At 42.7% G+C, this 17,414-nt stretch overlaps 1 protein-coding gene across 26 annotated transcripts in view; it reads right to left on the bottom strand.

Annotated features, from left to right (window-relative positions):
• The window catches only part of kif1aa (kinesin family member 1Aa), a 37,871-nt gene that overhangs the window by 16,059 nt on the left and 4,398 nt on the right, over positions 1-17,414 (bottom strand). For 9 of the 26 annotated variants that reach the window (XM_037115151.1, XM_037115156.1, XM_037115157.1 and 6 more), the window contains exons 3-27: positions 12,993-13,066; positions 12,656-12,838; positions 12,471-12,536; positions 12,046-12,224; positions 11,701-11,812; positions 11,344-11,421; positions 11,157-11,222; positions 11,046-11,063; positions 10,873-10,951; positions 10,686-10,764; positions 10,200-10,363; positions 9,420-9,458; positions 7,623-7,852; positions 6,820-6,899; positions 6,339-6,414; positions 5,611-5,690; positions 5,337-5,443; positions 5,162-5,242; positions 4,853-5,033; positions 4,542-4,614; positions 4,335-4,425; positions 4,098-4,246; positions 3,829-4,007; positions 3,401-3,538; positions 1,381-1,698 (exon numbers count right to left, since the gene is read on the bottom strand). In XM_037115151.1, the coding sequence (XP_036971046.1) occupies positions 1,381-1,698; positions 3,401-3,538; positions 3,829-4,007; positions 4,098-4,246; positions 4,335-4,425; positions 4,542-4,614; positions 4,853-5,033; positions 5,162-5,242; positions 5,337-5,443; positions 5,611-5,690; positions 6,339-6,414; positions 6,820-6,899; positions 7,623-7,852; positions 9,420-9,458; positions 10,200-10,363; positions 10,686-10,764; positions 10,873-10,951; positions 11,046-11,063; positions 11,157-11,222; positions 11,344-11,421; positions 11,701-11,812; positions 12,046-12,224; positions 12,471-12,536; positions 12,656-12,838; positions 12,993-13,066 (2,920 nt within the window). The remainder of the gene's footprint in view (positions 1-1,380; positions 1,699-3,400; positions 3,539-3,828; positions 4,008-4,097; positions 4,247-4,334; positions 4,426-4,541; positions 4,615-4,852; positions 5,034-5,161; positions 5,243-5,336; positions 5,444-5,610; positions 5,691-6,338; positions 6,415-6,819; positions 6,900-7,622; positions 7,853-9,419; positions 9,459-10,199; positions 10,364-10,685; positions 10,765-10,872; positions 10,952-11,045; positions 11,064-11,156; positions 11,223-11,343; positions 11,422-11,700; positions 11,813-12,045; positions 12,225-12,470; positions 12,537-12,655; positions 12,839-12,992; positions 13,067-17,414) is intronic. The other 17 variants (XM_037115168.1, XM_037115169.1, XM_037115170.1 and 14 more) reach the window with 8 other exon arrangements.

Genomic DNA, 17,414 nt, shown 5'->3' with positions numbered 1-17,414 from the left:
AAAAAATCAAGCAACAGTCAAATTGGATGAGATTAAGAAACAAACAAAAAAAAAAAACCTTGAAGCCCAGAAATGTCTACACCAGTGTCCACTCGGTGACAGGAATCTGTGTATCGGTTTGACATTTGAGAACGTCTGAGTCTCAAACATGAGACGCAGTGATGGTGACAACTGAGACAGGGAACAGAAACCAAGGTGGCTAGTTTGACTCGGTGGACTGAGCAAGCAGGAAGTGCTTTAAGAAGATGGAATGAATGAAATTCCAACCATCGAAAAAAATAATAGAAAAGTCTAAGTGAAACTGTACAATATAAATAAAATAACATAAAAGATAAAGTTGGTTTCCAAATCTCCACTTAAGCTTCCCAACTGAAATAAAACAACGCAATGTTGATATTACAGGAGCACTTTATATTAAGGTACCGTACTCATTATCAATGAGTTGCTTATTAGCTTGCTTTTAAATGCATATTCACTCTTTATTAGTCATCAGTCACTTATTCTGCCTGATCATATTCTACAACTACTATGCCTTCAACTGGGCAAACTGATAGTAAGTAAGGAAGTTGTTGTGCATGAGAACTCCTATTCTGCTTTCCTCAGTATGGGCCTCGTAAGTAAGTTCATTCTCCTTTAAGAACACTTCATAAATTGGTAAATTGGTGTTAATAGTGCTGACATTGTTCATCGACCATGACACAACTTCAAAATAACGAACCTGTGTGATTCAGTAAGTGTCAAACTACCAGTTAATTAGTTATGAGGCAGACCGAACTTGTAAATAGGGACTATATTCTGAGTTATTGGGACTTTATTAAGAGTGATTTGAACACTGTTAACATATAGTTATTAAGTGTTATTGGGGGAGAATATTCTTGCAGTACCACCCTATGAGATCCATACTAAGCAAAGCATATTAAGATCATAATTCATGTACAACAACTTCCTCATTTACCAACAGTGAGCAGTAATTATTAGGTTATTGATAGAAAACTCCAAGTTAATGATCTATAAGCTGTTGAATAAGGTGCTTTATAAATACCGGCTAATATGCACGCTAAGAATCAACTGCATCGTAGTGAATATGTGTACCTTATTATAAAGTTTTACCAATATCACAATCAAAAGTTTAAAGTCGCAACTGGACAGCTCGAACAAAAATGTAGCCGGCTAAGTTCCTGACACGCTTCTGCTGCAGAAACCTTGATTATAAGTGCATGTTCCACGACGTCCACATCACAGCGAGGACGTTGTGAGAACATAATCGTGCTGTATCAGTTTAATAACATCTAGTTGACGTCTATCGAGGGAAACAGACTCTGCGTCTCAGCGTGAAAGAGCTAGTTTCCTCCACCAGCATGCTCCCGAAACCTCACCAACCTTCCCACTACACTGAATAATGGTGAGCGGTCGTAAAAGGGATCCTGGCCTTCGCTGGAGCCTCGGCAGAACTCTCCCTCATCATCATCATCATCATCATCATCATCATCATCATCATCATCCTCTCCCCCGAGCTCCAAGCACGGGTCGTCCAAAAAGATATCATCGTCCAGGTCCTCCAACTCCTCCAACTCCTCCTCCTCCCCTCGACCCTCGTGCTGCGGGTCAGCCAGCTCAGTAATTTCAGAGTTGGAGAGGGTCGGAGACGGGGTGGGATCACTCATGCGCTCGCTCATGCATGTGTTGAAAATGGGGTTTCTGGTGTAGCCAGAGACATGGGAATTAGGTTAGTACAGTTAGAAAGAGAGCACACACTTGTTCAAACACGAGGCGCAGTCAGAGCACCATATGGACTGGACCACAGGATTAAAAACCTGCCTGCGTCAAAACCTGCTTCGACTGCACTGTTTCAGCGGACAGCACACACGGAGAGCACAGATGGGAGAGTGCGAGACAAGCGGACAAAGGTTGTTAGAAGTATTTATGTGCCTTTGCTGAGGTGGTTTTATGACGTCCTCCATGCAACCTCATATCACAAGGAGCATTTCAGAAGCATCGTGCCTGACTGACACTGTCGACAGATTGTGCACATTTCCTCATTTACCCTTGATTTACGTGCTTCTACTTTAAGTGAGCAGGCTCCACACTTTTCCTTTTGTTTTCTGTTTTATGTGTGTTTATTGTCCATTTTTCTAACTTAATTGTGCTGCAGATCCTGGGTCTGAGACTGACCGGGTCCAGCAAACCGCAGAGCGACTTCTGGAATGTCCTGAAAGAATACGATGCAGATTTATCCGGCAGAATTTGGGGCTAACTGTGCCAGATTGTATGCTATATATTATGATTTACACCCTGTAGAAAAAAAGGCCAGGCACCTCTAGCTACTACAGGAGGCAGGCATTGTTAGTTTAAGGCTGTTTTTTAACTTCTTGTATCTATGCGGCAGGAAAATATTAAATTTTCCCCCGGGGTTCAAGTCTATCAGGTTTAACTAAGATCAGCCAAAGTTAAAAACTGATCATAAAATACATTATTTACAATAAAGGATCATTTAAATACAGTAGAACAAAATGTCTCTGTTGATGTTAGCGTGTGACTTCCTGACTGCTGACACATAATTCATCTCATCAACTAGATATAATCAGATGTGGTGCCTTTGGCTACGTATGCCTGTATTACTCACATACAGTATGACAGGCAACATATTTCAAGGGGACACTTTTCAGATTACTGCCGGATCATTTCTGCTTGTCTTTGCAGGCGCTGAACAGCAATAAAAAGCTTGATATGCTGAATATTATGTAACAGCGGCCATGTGACTGTGTAGGACCCATCTGCAAGAGGGAGATGAAAGAGAGAGAGAGAGAGAGAGAGAGTTTGGCAGAGAGATTGAGGAGGCTGTGTGCCAAGGTGGGAGAGAAAGACACAGCAGGCTCTGAGTAGGAGGACTAAAGAAATCTCAAATGTTTGACGGCCGATTGTTCCCATTAAAGCAGACAGGTCTGGCATCATCTGGCATGTACCAATCATTTCCATTGATTGTCAAATCCATCCTTGAAGCTGCAAGGCCATGTTCAGTAGAAATATATTCACACTGGCTTCCAGAAAAAAAAAAAAAAGGGGGGGACACACATACATTATTTATACTGTCTGAAATTGAGATATTTGATGAAGCATTCAGAGCAACAGACTTCTGTACGTAATGACAGAGACCACAATGAAGTGGGCGGACTGCTTCATTCTGGTGTCTCCGTCATTATGGCCCATTAGATGACCACATGCACAATATGTGGCGGTTACAGCCAACAGCCTCCCATTATCCTAAATGGACATGTATGACTAACACTGGGCCTCTTGTTTGCTCACTGCCGTGGAGCTCTGTGTGAGTTCAGTGTGAATGCTCTTTCTGTCCTGTCTTTCTATCTGTAGCGTACAGGGACGGTGGCGTTCAAGCATTTACCTGCCGACCAGGCGGAACCAGGGGAAGCGGTCATAAAAGGGGTCCCCGCCAGTCATCGCATTTTCACAGTCTTCAGTGGTATTGTTGGGCACATCAGCGGCGCGATCGTACATCTCTCTCATGAGATCGAGCCTCTGCCTGCAAGAAGCAGCAACCAATTTCCACATGAAGTCATTTCGCTTAAAACAAACAGCGTGGAGTTAATGAGAAATGTTTATCCAGTGACTACTGTGCTTTGTGTGGATTGATCCCTTAGCAAACACAATGTTCTTCCTACTGTTTATCAAAGACTCATAGATTCGATATAGATTTTTATTTTATTTGAGGGAATGTTTCGAGGAGAAAATATATTTTTATGAGCCGCCAACAAGAAAAATGTTGTATGAAAATATGTCAGCAATATATTGACTTGGTCCATGTTAATGTACCTTAGTTTTTCTAATGTCCAGTAGTGGGTGGCTCCATTTTTCTGATCCTGCACCTCCACGGCCACAATAGTGCGTGGGAAGTGTCGTATCTCCCTGTCTTTGCTCGCCTCTGGGGGCAGCAGGTCTGGAGGCAGCGGCGAATACAGTGTGTCTGTGAGCAGCACAAACTGGAACTGGACCTGTAGGGAAAACAGAAAGTACTTGTGTGATTAGGGAGCCATGTCATGACAGCAGTCTGTGGATAAAAGGATGGCAACAACATGTCGGACCTTCTTCTTGAGCTCCACACTGATGGCATTGGCCTCTTTAAGGAAGATGGCATTCCCCCATAACAGGTCCCGGAGAGACGTGAACTGGTAACACTTCCACTTACGAAAGCTCCACACAGCCAGCTCTCTTTCCCTTTCCGTCCATTGCACTGCGGGATAAAAAAAGGATAAAATCAACTCCTTATTTCACCACAAACATAGATATGTCTATGATATGTGTCCAATGATTTGCACTACCTTCCTCTTCTGGCTCTTCCTCTTCTTCAGTGGCTTCTGGGTAGTAGCGGTCCACTTGTTTCTGAAGAGCCTCCAGCTTGCTCTCATAGTCCTGGACAGTTTGATTATTGAGGAGCAATGTGAAACACATGCAAATAAAAGACATATACACCTCGAAATGATGCAATCTAACTTGGTGTGGCGCCACAAAGCTGCTCGTTACTGTACCAGTCGTTGCTGCTCCAGTAGGTTGTTGGCCTCCTCTCTCTCTTTACGATACTGATCCTCCAACTCCTGCAGCCTGAAGACATGAACACAAGTGAATAACACAGGTTGAGAGAGTGATGCACAACCTCAAAGGAAGAACTAATTTGGTTTGTCATGCAATTTACAGCGTACTGAGCTGCAGGCCTGTACAACATGGCAGCTTTTAAGATCTTAGTAACCCATGATATTACTCTTCTTTAATTCCTTAGTTGTTGCTCCTGTCTACAATCTGCTCCCTTTCTTATAACAAGTTCACCATTTCCCCAAAGTACCTCTGTTCCATTTCCTGTTTCATGTCAATGCCCTGCTTCTCCAGCAGCTCCCTCTGGGCGAAGGCCCAGTCCACCGGCTCGGCCGGGGTCTCAGCACACGGCGTCCTCTCCCTCTCAGCCCTGGCTTGAACAGGGTGGTTGAACCGGAACACGTGGCTCTTCCCCAGGATGATGCGATTTCCTGAAGGAGATTTACAAATTCAACGTACAACGCTCAAAGCATACATGTACACAGTGGTACCACATACATGTTGCTATTAGTAGGACATAAAGAAAGGTGAAATTCACAGAGAAATGGAGCTTACTGACCTGATTTGAGGACAGTGGGCTCTGTCACTCTCTTTCCGTTGACATAAGTCTCAGCTCCTTCACAGGGCTCCAGGACAACTGCTGCTCAGAAACAGAGAAAACAAAACAAGGTTTCACTTTCTGCTTAGTCCATATCAGACTCTAATTAACTACGAGCAACATAAACATCACCCACTTTCTCCCGTTGGACCGGTAGCGCTGGTAAAGGTGCAGTGCTCATCTTTGATGAAGTGGCCGCTGAGGACGATGTCCTGACGACTGCTGGCGTCTACTCGACCTACCCTGAAAAGGAACAAGCGATGATATGATGTCAGAGCAAACAATTGAACAGTAGAGTGAACTAAACATGCATTTAGTAAGTAAGTAAGTAAAATCTAAAACATAGGATGGGAAGAACATCCTCCCTTCCTTCCATATGACCCTACTGTTGGATAGTGACGATATCTAACCTGGTGATCCCGTCTTTAATGTAGTACAACAGGCACTCAGACATCAGAGGATCCTCGTTCAGGTTCACCAGATGAGGTGTCTGACGCAGAACGAGAAATAATTTACTAACTGTAGAAATGAGGTGAGCGATGCACATAAATCATTTACAAACCACATGTTATTTACAATATAACATATGCAAGCACTGCACACCAGAGAGCTGAAAAAACAAGCTCTCCCAGTTACAAACATCAAATAATCAGCGACAGTTAAAACCATGCAGTCAAATTCACTCCCCGCAGATTCACAGCTTGAGTCTTTAATGTAGTCTCTGTTAGATGTTACAGTGCTGCGGGCCATAAATCACTGAAATGGGGGCACTGCCATTATCTTTTCCCCCCATGTTTACACCCATTGCCGCCTTCGGGGAGTGTCTGAAGTGAGTAATGAAGTAGATTTAAGATAACGCTTAATGAAAAAGAAAAAAGAAAAAAACCCTGATCTGCCTCGGCGAGGCTCCTATTGAAGTGAAACTCAGAGCACTCAGAGAAGGAGACAGCTTTAAACACTTCACAGCTACAAACCTCGTTGGGGGAAAACAGCCCGACTGTGTCGATAAACACAGGCTGGGGCTTTCTAGGGTTATCGGAGGGCTTTGGGGTAAATAAACAAGCGTTTTGGTGAATAATTCAAATGATGAGCGTTAGATTGCAGCAGATTTTTTAGGAGATGTCGAATATTTTCTTACCTTCTTAGGAGAGAACACACCAACCGTCCCGCCGTCTTCTCGCATCGCTACACCCATTTCTGCCAGCAAGGCCTCTCTGTGGATGGATGTCAGCATCAGTACCCAAAGCAGCTTTATATCAAAATACTTTAAACATCTATAAAGTTTATGTCCATACTGCAAAATCCCAGTTTTTCCTCTCAGTAGTTATAAAAGAATTATGCATGCTACTCCTTAAATCTGTTCTGTGTTTCGTGGTCATTTTAACTACTCTAGAAAAACAGAATAATTAACTATTTTTTATAAAATATGTATATAATATTGCACTAGAATATACATATTCCACATGTCATGCTTTGATATTTTCTTTGTTAGCCTGTTCTCTCTCTTTTCTGTCCTACAATCAAATGTCTGTTTTGTCTGAGACTCTTTTCCATGAGAAAAACAGAATCTTACTGATACAACATAGTAAAAAATACTGTGTATATATTGTGTTTCTCACCTTTCCATTCTAATGGCTTCTGTTCTGCGAAGTTTCTCCTCCCAAGTCTCATTGAGTTCAGCAATGATTTTCTCTGTTTCCTGATATTTCAAAAGAAAGTGGTGATTAGTATAAGTAAACACGTATTTCAAGGACAAGATTCTGGTGTTAAATCTTTTTCTTTTTGTCAACAAATCCAATGAAAAAACAAACAAAACCACCCATGAAATGATCAAACTAATCAGGTATCGTCTCTGTAAAAATAGCTGGATATCTTATTCCTTTGTGCCACTGAGCTCCATTTGTTGTCCAAAGATGATTGAAAAACACAACAATGAGCCACACTGTTGCACTGGTCGACATGTTCCTTAATGAAGACTAACTGTGTCTTATTACTTCTCAGCAGAGAACTAATGACTGAAAATAGCGCTCAACAAATCCACCATTTTAGTTACGTGTGTTAAAAACTGCTTTGAGCCACAGTTTAACAATGAAACTACAGGAGCAATGACCATGAACAGCAAGTCTGGACCTTTGTTGGCTTTAATCCCACATCGCTCTCCCCTCATCCGTCTACTATCGATCCTCTAACACAGGCATAAAATACCCCCAAACACTAAGAGATTTATGACTACAGTAGTAACAAATGGGTCAGTCTGGGGAAGTCTGACAGTATCGACAAACACACTAATACACTGCAGTTTTTGTTTGTCTTTTCATGAGATTTGTTGACAACACAAAAATGTAGATTATTTCCAGCCTTCACGCAGCTGATGAGCATTGTGTACATGACACTGTGTTAATGTGTGATATCCAGTGGTCACCTTCAGCCTCTCGATGGCCTCCTCGCTGCCCGGGCTGAACATGATGCGGTCGTGCAAACTGGCGATGGACCCGGCACGGCTGGACAAGGCTGAGAGAGACGGAGAGGGACTCATCCCCGTCATGGCATTAGTCACTGTGGAGAGATCATCCCTTTGATTCACAGCTTGGCCTTTATTGTTATTGTTCTTGTAATCGGAAAGGTCTGTCGGGGAGGGGCGGGGGCACGGCACTTGTACAAGAAGAGGAGTCGGGGTAATCAATAACAGGGAGTAAAGAAAACGCAGAGATGCAAAAAAGATAAGGAGGAGAAGAGAAGGGAGAATAGAAAAGAGGAGAAAAAGAAAGAAGATATGTGGCCTGAAACAACTCACAAAAAGTCACAAAGACAAATTTGAATTGCGAGTACACAAGCGAGAGCAGCACCAGCAGGAAGCCACGCGCAGAGAGGACCAACTTAAAGGATGCAACAGGGAGGCCGTCCAGCCGTAACCAAAGAAAATGCAGCTCGTACAAAAAAAAAAAAAAAAACTTCAAGCAGTGCATCATATGCAGGAACATTCAAGACCAAGAACGTGTCAAACTTCCATATATTTAGTGTTAATCAGCTTTCTCAGATAATCTACTGTAGCGTGAGACAGTGGTTCCACTGCTCAGCTCCAATCAAGCTTTTTTAACAGCAAGAACAAATTAGTCATCATGTACGGAAAATGAAATAAACAAGCAGGGCCGCCCGTTGTGCTGAGACATAATGACTCATTTGTAATAGGGTCATATTTCCTGCAGAGAACATTGTGAGGCCAGACCTCTGGATTTTTATCTTAAAGCAGCAAGATGCTTTTGATGCTCAGTGTGCTTCTAAAACATCAGCAAATGTCACAACAAATGACTGAAAGCAGAAATCCATTTCTCTGGCAGAGGATCAGACAAAGTGGTATAATTGTGGAGGAACCTGCGTCCTCATTGGACGATTTTAAATCAAAATGTATCAAAGTAATCAACCCTCAGATCTGATTTTATATCAATTTCACTGCTTTCTGATCGGTGTTTCATCTTGGCATTTCGGCACCTCGAGGGCCTCTGATAAGACTCTACAAAATAAAAAAAATAAAAATAAAAAAACAGCAACCCTGCAGCTGCTGCTATGGCAACACAGAGTAATAAATTGGGAAAGTGTATCACACCCATCCATCTGGACGGGCTGCTGCCCACCGAGATGGATCACAGAATATTGCCTTCGGAGTTCGCAGTTAATGAAGTCGTGTATTATAGGAAGACAATAAAAATTCATGGCACCAAATGAGATGACTACCTCAAAAGACCCACATTATGTAAGCTATCATACTCTCTGTGTGACTGAAAGGCTGCATCATCTTACGTATGTTTTCTGCTACCGCTGCCAACAGGAGGCGATAAAGCCAGACAGACAGAGCTGCCAGGGGAATGGGAGGCTACAGTGTCTACATCGGGGAAATCAAAGATGGGGATGAAGCGTATTTTATCGTGGCCCATAATTTTCCATATTGTATTGCTCTGTTTTGTTGCTTGGTGAACAATTAAGCTCCCACTAATGCCACAGCTACTAAGCCAGACGCAGATCTCTGCAGCACCGTGACATGGCACGCACTCGGACCTGCTCGTTACAATAACATTAACATTAGCTACTGGGCTAACTCGTTCTTACCATATTGTGGTGCTGCAGAGAACGCAGAGAAGCTACTATGAAAAGCTCAAAATAAGCACCGGTGATGCTAAAGCTGCCACAAGAGCAAAAAAAGCAAGAGCCAACAAAAACACACATTTCAAACCCTCTATGTCAGCACCGGTTGCTCGATATGCTGGGAGGAGAAGAGAAAGAGTGACAGAGAGAGAAAGAGAGAGTAAGACAGCGCAACACCTTTAGATAAAAATGTGAATGGATGTGCATATTCCCTCGTTATTTGCTGCTCTCAGGGTATCGCATATAACTTTGCATTTTAATTTTTGATGAAATCTTTCTGTCATTTATCAAATGTTGTCAGTAAATGGCTTCTGTGTTCAGCCATGACAAAAACAAAAACACATTTTTGTAACAAATGTGAAGATGCAGTGAAGAAGACGACAAGATTAGTTCACTATTTGTTGTTGGCCTGTGTCGATAGCATCTTTTCATTACTCCCCTCATGCCTACTCTTTCTAACTCCACACCTCCAGTCTGTAAAGCAGAGTTTTTCTATTAAATGCTCATATTAGCTGTCTTGCTCTAGACCCCAGCCACACTGTTTCCACTTCTGTCTGTGTTATTTCCGGCCACAACAGGAGACTAAAGACTGCAATCTGTCCATTCTGGTCTCATTGCAGTCTAAAGACAATCAGTACTTGTCCATCTCCATTCACGTCTTCTCATCGATTTCTCTGCACTGGCCTTTTAAGTTGCTTCTCACTCTGTGTGAATGCACATTAAAACACACAACGTTGTGAGGGGGGGACTGCGTGGGATGGAGTGAAACTGACAGTGTATCATTAAGAACAGTTTCCACACAAACAACACAAATCTACAAAATCTGAAATTTGAAAAATATAGATAAAATAGCACGTACGCCCAAGTAATGCTCCCTTACTCTCAATGATGTCACCCAGGCCCTGAGCACAGAGGAGATCTTTCAGGCGCGACACCTCCTCCTTCAGCTCACGCACCAATCGGTTGTTGGGATCCTCATTGATCACAGCGTTACAGCGAATCTGTTTGGCGCGATCGGCGTACCTGTGGGTGTCAGGGAGGGATCATTGAGCGTGCTGACTCAGGTGAGGGAGAGGAGAGACAAAAAAGGCACACACACACACACACACACACACAATCCCGAATCACCCTCCCCGACATTACACATCCACACGATTCTGCAGCCAGTCACTGTTACTCGCGAAGGGTGTTTGAAGTGTGAATCTGATGCAAGCCTCTGAGGTAAAACGTGTATTACACAACACGCTGGTGTCGCTGGAATCAGCGTCCGTCAAACTGCACGCAGCAGCTGTGTGGGAGGAAAAAAAGATGCAGCAGAGGAGAGGACGCGTCGTCGGATCTCTACCTGAGTGTGCTGAGGGTCTCATCGTAGTTGATGTCAGCTGGACTCAGGGCGGCAACCATTGCAGTGCGAGAATTCCCCCCTGACACGATCAAGAAAAACACTTCAGTTTGTCGAGAACTAATGGATCAGTGAGAAATAGTGGCATCTAATCAAAAAAATTTAAATTAAAATAAAAAAGTTCTCGTACCCAAATTTTCTCTCAGCAGCCAGGTCAAAACTGAATCTCTGTAGGGGATGAAGCTTTCAACCTTCTTCTTCTTTTTATTCTGCGTGTTCATTCAAAAACACAACATTAAAATCAACATATTTAATGACATTCATGTAAAGAAAAACAATAAATAAATTAATTTAATAAATTACCTTGTTTGATCCAGAATCCTAAAAATGAAGCAGACAGTAAAGTTAACAGATTTATCCCAAGTAAAAATGTTCTTTATCTAATTTTGCACAACATGCAGAATCAATACATACCACTTCTGCGAGGGCGGAGATGACTTTCCCCAGCGTAGTCAGAGATTTGTTGATATTGGCTCCTTCCTGTGACAGAGCAAGACAGAGGATGCACTGATTAACTTCCCGAATATGATTCTAGTAATTATGATCCATTCCCATATAGGTTGTTTGAATATTCAAGACGCAGTTGAGGGAAATGTTTCACCTTCAGCCTCGTCCCTTTGGCTCCAGTAGAATCTGCCCTCTCACTGCCAGCAAGATCCACCAAACTGATTTTGCTGACCTGCAACAAAAAAACCCCAAAAAAACCAACAACAAATGAACTGCAATATATTTACTGACAACATTAAAAGCTAAAGCAATAGATCTTATCTGGGGACAGTTTCATTAAGAAAAAAAACAACTTTACAGTGTTATCTTTTCATTACAATACGACCTTCAAGCGATCATTGATTTCCAATTTACGACACAATTTAAATCAGGTTCATCAATCAGCTCACAGACAAGCGGAAGCACCGGCTCAATGTTAAACAGGTTTGCTCCTGATGTGATAAAACTCTACCTTCTCAGAGGTGTTATCAGTGTCGGCATCGAGGCGTTTCTGAGTGAAGATGATGTTAAAGACGGCGTGTGAGCGACTGCTTGTCTCATTCATGTTGGTGGCGGCCACAGTCCTGCACAGACAGACAGCGAATACATTTTTATGTCAGTTTGCGAGGAGGATGTTTCTCTTAGAATAACACAGCAAATAATGTCCGACAAACACAATCAAGAAGAAGAATTTAAGGTACAAATTATAGATATAATCACTACTTTCTCTGATATGCGTCAGATGTTTTTATGGTGTTTAATTCAGGCCGTAACACATATAAACTCCTGACTGATGTTGAATAAAGAGCTCCATCACCTGGCCTTGTTGCCAGAGTCCATCAGGTCCTGGATGTCGTTGTAGGAGGTGACAGCGAGCTTTGACAGATCCTCCACGTAAGGTCCCATCAGAGGATGTTCTCGAACACGCAGGTTCCCTTTGTTTTTAGGGTTCAACAAGTCCCGCACACGCTCACAGTAGATTTCCATGTAGCTCACCTGTTCAGATTAACAACATGAGCTTAGAGTTCAAGTTTACTGCACATACGGTGAACCTGTATTTATTTTATTTGCATTAGCAGTATCATTGTCGTGTTTAAATATCAGTGGCTGCAGGTGGAAATGAGCCAGTAGCTAAATCTGTTACACTACATCTCCTCTCTTTGTGTGAGATTAGTGATTTTTGTAAATGGACCCTGATTAATACAGTGAATAAATAAAACTATAAATATATATATAACTTACCTCCACAGAATAAGAGTTGCTGTTGTCTATATTGTCATTGATCTTTGTGAAAAGATCTTCACACAGCTGGAAGGATAAAAAAAAATCAAAACAGCATTACTTCCATGATCTGAGAAAAAAATCTAAAATATTCTTTCATTTCCTTTGTTATGAGCGCTGGTTAAGTAATCATGTGAAGTGTGTACCAGGGGAATGATTCCTTGTTGATCCTTGACATCCTGTTTCCCCATCATGGTGTAGGACTTGCCAGCGCCTGTCTGGCCATAAGCAAAGATGCAGACATTGTATCCCTCGAAAGCGTGCAGCAACATTTCCTCTCCGATGTCTTTGTACACTCGCATCTGAGAGGCATAATTGACGTCCTCGGGCTGTGGACGGAGATAAATAATCAGCCGCTTCCTAAACTTTCTCATAAACCTGTCAAAGGCTGCATGATTTGATCCACAGATAATGCAAATCGTGTGAGTCTCCGCTGGGGACGTCTGTACAACATTTGCACTGTGGGAGCGCAGAAAGACTTACCGAGGTGTGGGACCAGTAGGAGTAATCAAAGTTGAAGCTCTTGTTGTCTTTGGCCTGCTTGGGGTTGATGATGGCTGAAAGACAGGACAAGGAACACGGGTCAGAGGGAGGGTGAGCGACGCCCACGCGAAACCGTATCCGAGCTGTCGTGTCATGTTGTGCTAATAGAGCTGCGGAAAGGCCTTCGTCGCCTTCCTGTGTACCAGCAGAACCTGTCTGTGCAGGAAGGGAAGACTTCGGGTTTGATTTCAAATTTCAAGGTGACACATTATGAATCAAACTTTAAACGTAAAAAAAAAAAAGAAAAACCCTGTCAGAACATATCATCAAAAGGAACAAGCTCGTCTGTGTTCCTGTGAAGGTGCGACACTCATTACACACCACTTACAAAAAAAAAAAAAAAAAAAAAAAAAGACAGTTTTTGCTGTTCTTTTCTTCCTACATCCAAAAGTACACTTTGGCCAGACGGTGGTGCCACATTAAAGGACCGCGTCGCTACTTTCAAGGTTCGTTTCAGTGGCCATTTTAGGACCGCTCAGGCTCAGCTTGTCAGGCTCAGCTCATCTTTCAACGGGTGTCCGATTAGTTAGCGTACACATAATCAGTCTACTCGAACGGGAAAACACCTACTCCCATTAGACGTGAATCATTTTCAACTAAATCAACATCGTGCGCTCTTCTTAGTGACAATAATATCCTGGTCCTCCAGACTTACATCCCCCGCATGACCAGTGAAGACTCAAGCAAACCTTCGTAGTTGAATTATAACCCCTGATCAAATCATTTCCTCCCGACAGCTGACTTGATATTTGATATTTCTGGTCCGTGACCCTCTACAGACAAACCTCACTTCTTCTTCTGGTTCACTTCACTTGTTAGTTGTGTTATTCCCATTGAGTTATAGAATTTCTTAACCTTTTTAGTGTAGCTGACAGGGCTTGTTTGTGGTTTATGTATTTGAAATAAAATCATAATTGCCTTTTTCAGACATGACTTTTGAATTATTCACAGTTTATAATTTTCTTTTATGTCCACACCTCTGGAATAATAAGACATCTGAGCAACATGAACGAACAATATTCTCAAAAAGGAAAGATTACTTTCACAAACAGGTACCCGTCTGTGTGACGTGATGCTGGGGAGTTCTGTCTGTTTATTCTCCTCATGAGTTAGAAAAGGTACTTAAAATTACAATTCACATTGTGTAGTTTAAGGCAAAAAATGTCCTGTAAATACAAATCACTCTTGTTTTATTCTCAAGGCATCTATGATACCCGAGCACTGAAATCAAAGGGAATTTCGTGTGAATACTACTGCGCTTGGTGGCGTGCCCACTGCCCACCCAAGAACAACATATCTGGTGTGGTCTGGTGATGCCAACTATGAAAACGCTTCCTCCCTGCTCCCAGAGCTCCAGACACCATTTTCTCTACTAATGCAGATACGGTCGATAGCAGAGGAAAGGGCCCCGGGCTAAGTACACTCTCAAGTAAGTGTACACACTGTTATTTCCTCTCTACGCTGCTACTGCATTCCCAGCTATGAAATATAGGCCAGTGTGTCTCATTTAGGTCTCAGGTTTCAGACCCATTCCTGACCATGACACGGAGATGAGGCATGACGCGTCCAGGTACTCTGGACGATGGCCAACAATGTGCGTAGAGGCGCTAGAGACATACTACAGCTCACACACAACGCTCTCATTCATATTTATTCCAAGTAGTGTCCTCTGCACTTAATGGTAACTGTGATAAAACACGTGAGGTTTGCTGCAAACCACGGCTACAAAATCAATTTCATTAATCAGCTACGAACGTACACGCCGCTCATTTCCGCTACGGTGCACCGTGTCATGCAACAAATGGTCCTTTACAGTAATGAGTCATCATGACATCACTAGAACTTCCTGTTAGAACCTAAATATCTACTCAGGATTAGAGAGGCAACTAACATTAACGAAACAATAGTTATTAATCCCTCCAACCATCGCACTTGTCTGTCAGACACTGGGTTGAGTTCACCTTCGTTACCTGTTTCAGTTTGGTGACATTAGCACATACAAAGCCAGACTGAACATATAATAAAGATAAGAAAATGTATATCACTTTGCTGATGCTGCTTTACAATATCTGCGGCACTGAAATGTTGCATTAACAAGCATCCCCACAGTTACTGAAGAAAATGGCTGATAAGCTTCTTCAGATGTGTGTGTCAAAATCTGGATTCCATCAAATTCATCAAATTCACAAAACCACTAAAATAAGAAAATACATCAAGATAACACAGAATTTCTGCAGAACGACATCCTCTCATTGCTTACTCATCCCTGATTGTGGCTTGATTCATACAAGACAACCCCCCTCACACACACTCACACACACACTGTGCCCTCAGAGAAGGTAATTACTATAGAGTGGCAGTGATTGGCAGCATGTATGAGCGTCACGGTGAAACATGGGGCAGGGCTGCCTACTTAAAGTGAAGCTCGGATGACGTTGACAGAGGTCACAGCTTGCACGTCGGAGCAAATCTCCACCTGAGGCCTGATTCAGCAGCACGTCCTCCGTCGTCATCATACGCCACTTTATTACCTGTCTGCTCTTTTTCTGATGTGAAACGCTTTTAATTACGAGGTGTTCTGTTCGCAGAGGACGCTGTGTCTGGAAGCCACGTCACGGAAGGCAAAGGTTACAAGACGAGTCTTTCTCACAAACCTCGTTACCAGAGGTGGTCAGGAGTTCACTGTCTGCGATGCCAACAACTCCAGTAAATTATCCCAATTACAGTGGATATGATTTGTTTTCATTTTAGTTGTCATGCATCATATTTACGGCATCCTTTTTACGGGATATTCCATGTTTGTCTTTGTCACAGCTGCCAGGTCTTCATAATTGTGACTGAGGGATGCTGGTCCGACTGTTACGGGTGACCTGCCCCAGTCAATAGGAGAGGAAATGTGGCTGCGTCAGCAGGTCTGGCAGAGGGGATGTGAACCCACTGACAGAGACTGGAGGAGAGCCACATAGATGCTATATTCAGCAGCAGCACTGTGTGTGTGTGGGTGGTATGTTGTCTACTGCTTCATGCCAGACTTGTATCTGATTTTACTTTATTTTAGCACGTCAACAGTCTATGTTGAGCCAAAATTAGCATTATAGAGCGGTAAACATTATGCTAATAAGGTCTTTAGATGTGCTGAAATTTAAATCAAGCACCAGGACGCTCAGTTCTCCCTGAAATTAATTTAATGTGTTTGAATTTAATACAAGAGATATTTTGAGTCAGTCCAGAAGTTTTTTTTTTTTTTTATATATATATACAAGTTTTTTGCTGCAATACAATTAAAATCTAACCACCAAGTATATGCTCCCAGTTAGACTTCTACAGAGAGGCCTATTTTTCCTTCAGGTCTGTCCCCTGCATCTTAATTAAGGTCAGCGTGGGAGGGAAGAGCTCTCAAACAACAAGATTACTGCCATTCTCCAGCTTTGTGGGAACTGGGCTATTGACCCACACATGAGTGTCAGAGAGCACAAAGCAGCGAGCGAGACGCGCACAAAAAAACTCCACAACTCCTTCTTTTTCTTCCTTCCCTCGGCCCAGACTACAAAAAGACAAGGGGGCATTTATACCCGCCTCTGTACCCCCTCCAGACACTGCAACCAATGGGCTTTTTCATGACATCAGTCTGCTCACATCCTCCAGTTCACATCCAGAGCTATTGACTCGGTTTGGAAGGGAACGATCTGCTCTGTTGAAAGACCTGCAGCCTCGCTGAAAGCGGCTTTGTGGTCTGTGTGGGTCTAACTATCAAGACGCTGTCTAGCACTGCTGACATAATGCTAAACTCAGTTTAATCTCTTGATATTAAGGTAGATTGATCAACAGAATCAGGATTTAGGCCTGATTAAAATCCTTTCACACGGCCTGTGAGGGGTGGGAGGGTGGGTGGGGGGGCTTCCTTATAGTAAGTTAAAATCAAACCCAAGCTCAAGCACTCCCACATTTAACTGCATGTAGGAGGGATTAGACTCTTGTTTTAGATGTTGTGACCATGTCTTGTTTTACTGTAATTGATAAATAAAGACATAAAGATTGCATTTCTGAAAATACAAAACAAACGCCAGCAGCAGCAAAGTGCATGAAATATTTTCGCAGTCAGTTTTCAGCTCCTCATCTTTTTTACGGATGAGTGAGCTGCGATATACGTTGATACACAGCCTGCAGCGCCTTGACAGCATGACTGATGCTTTATACTGTTGAAGGACCCACATTGCAGTTCGTACCTCAAAACCACTATACCGGTTTCTAAACATACCAGAGAAGGGGAGGGAATGATGCAGTGAATAAACAGGAACTGTCCAAATCAACATAAAGTCAAAAACAAGCAGACACCATAATGATTATCGTGGAAGCAAGAAA

This window comes from Acanthopagrus latus, chromosome 11, assembly GCF_904848185.1.
Source record: "Acanthopagrus latus isolate v.2019 chromosome 11, fAcaLat1.1, whole genome shotgun sequence".
NCBI classification, from domain to species: domain Eukaryota; kingdom Metazoa; phylum Chordata; class Actinopteri; order Spariformes; family Sparidae; genus Acanthopagrus; species Acanthopagrus latus.
Note: the sequence above shows the minus strand (reverse complement) of the source record. Positions and strands in the feature narration are given on the sequence as shown.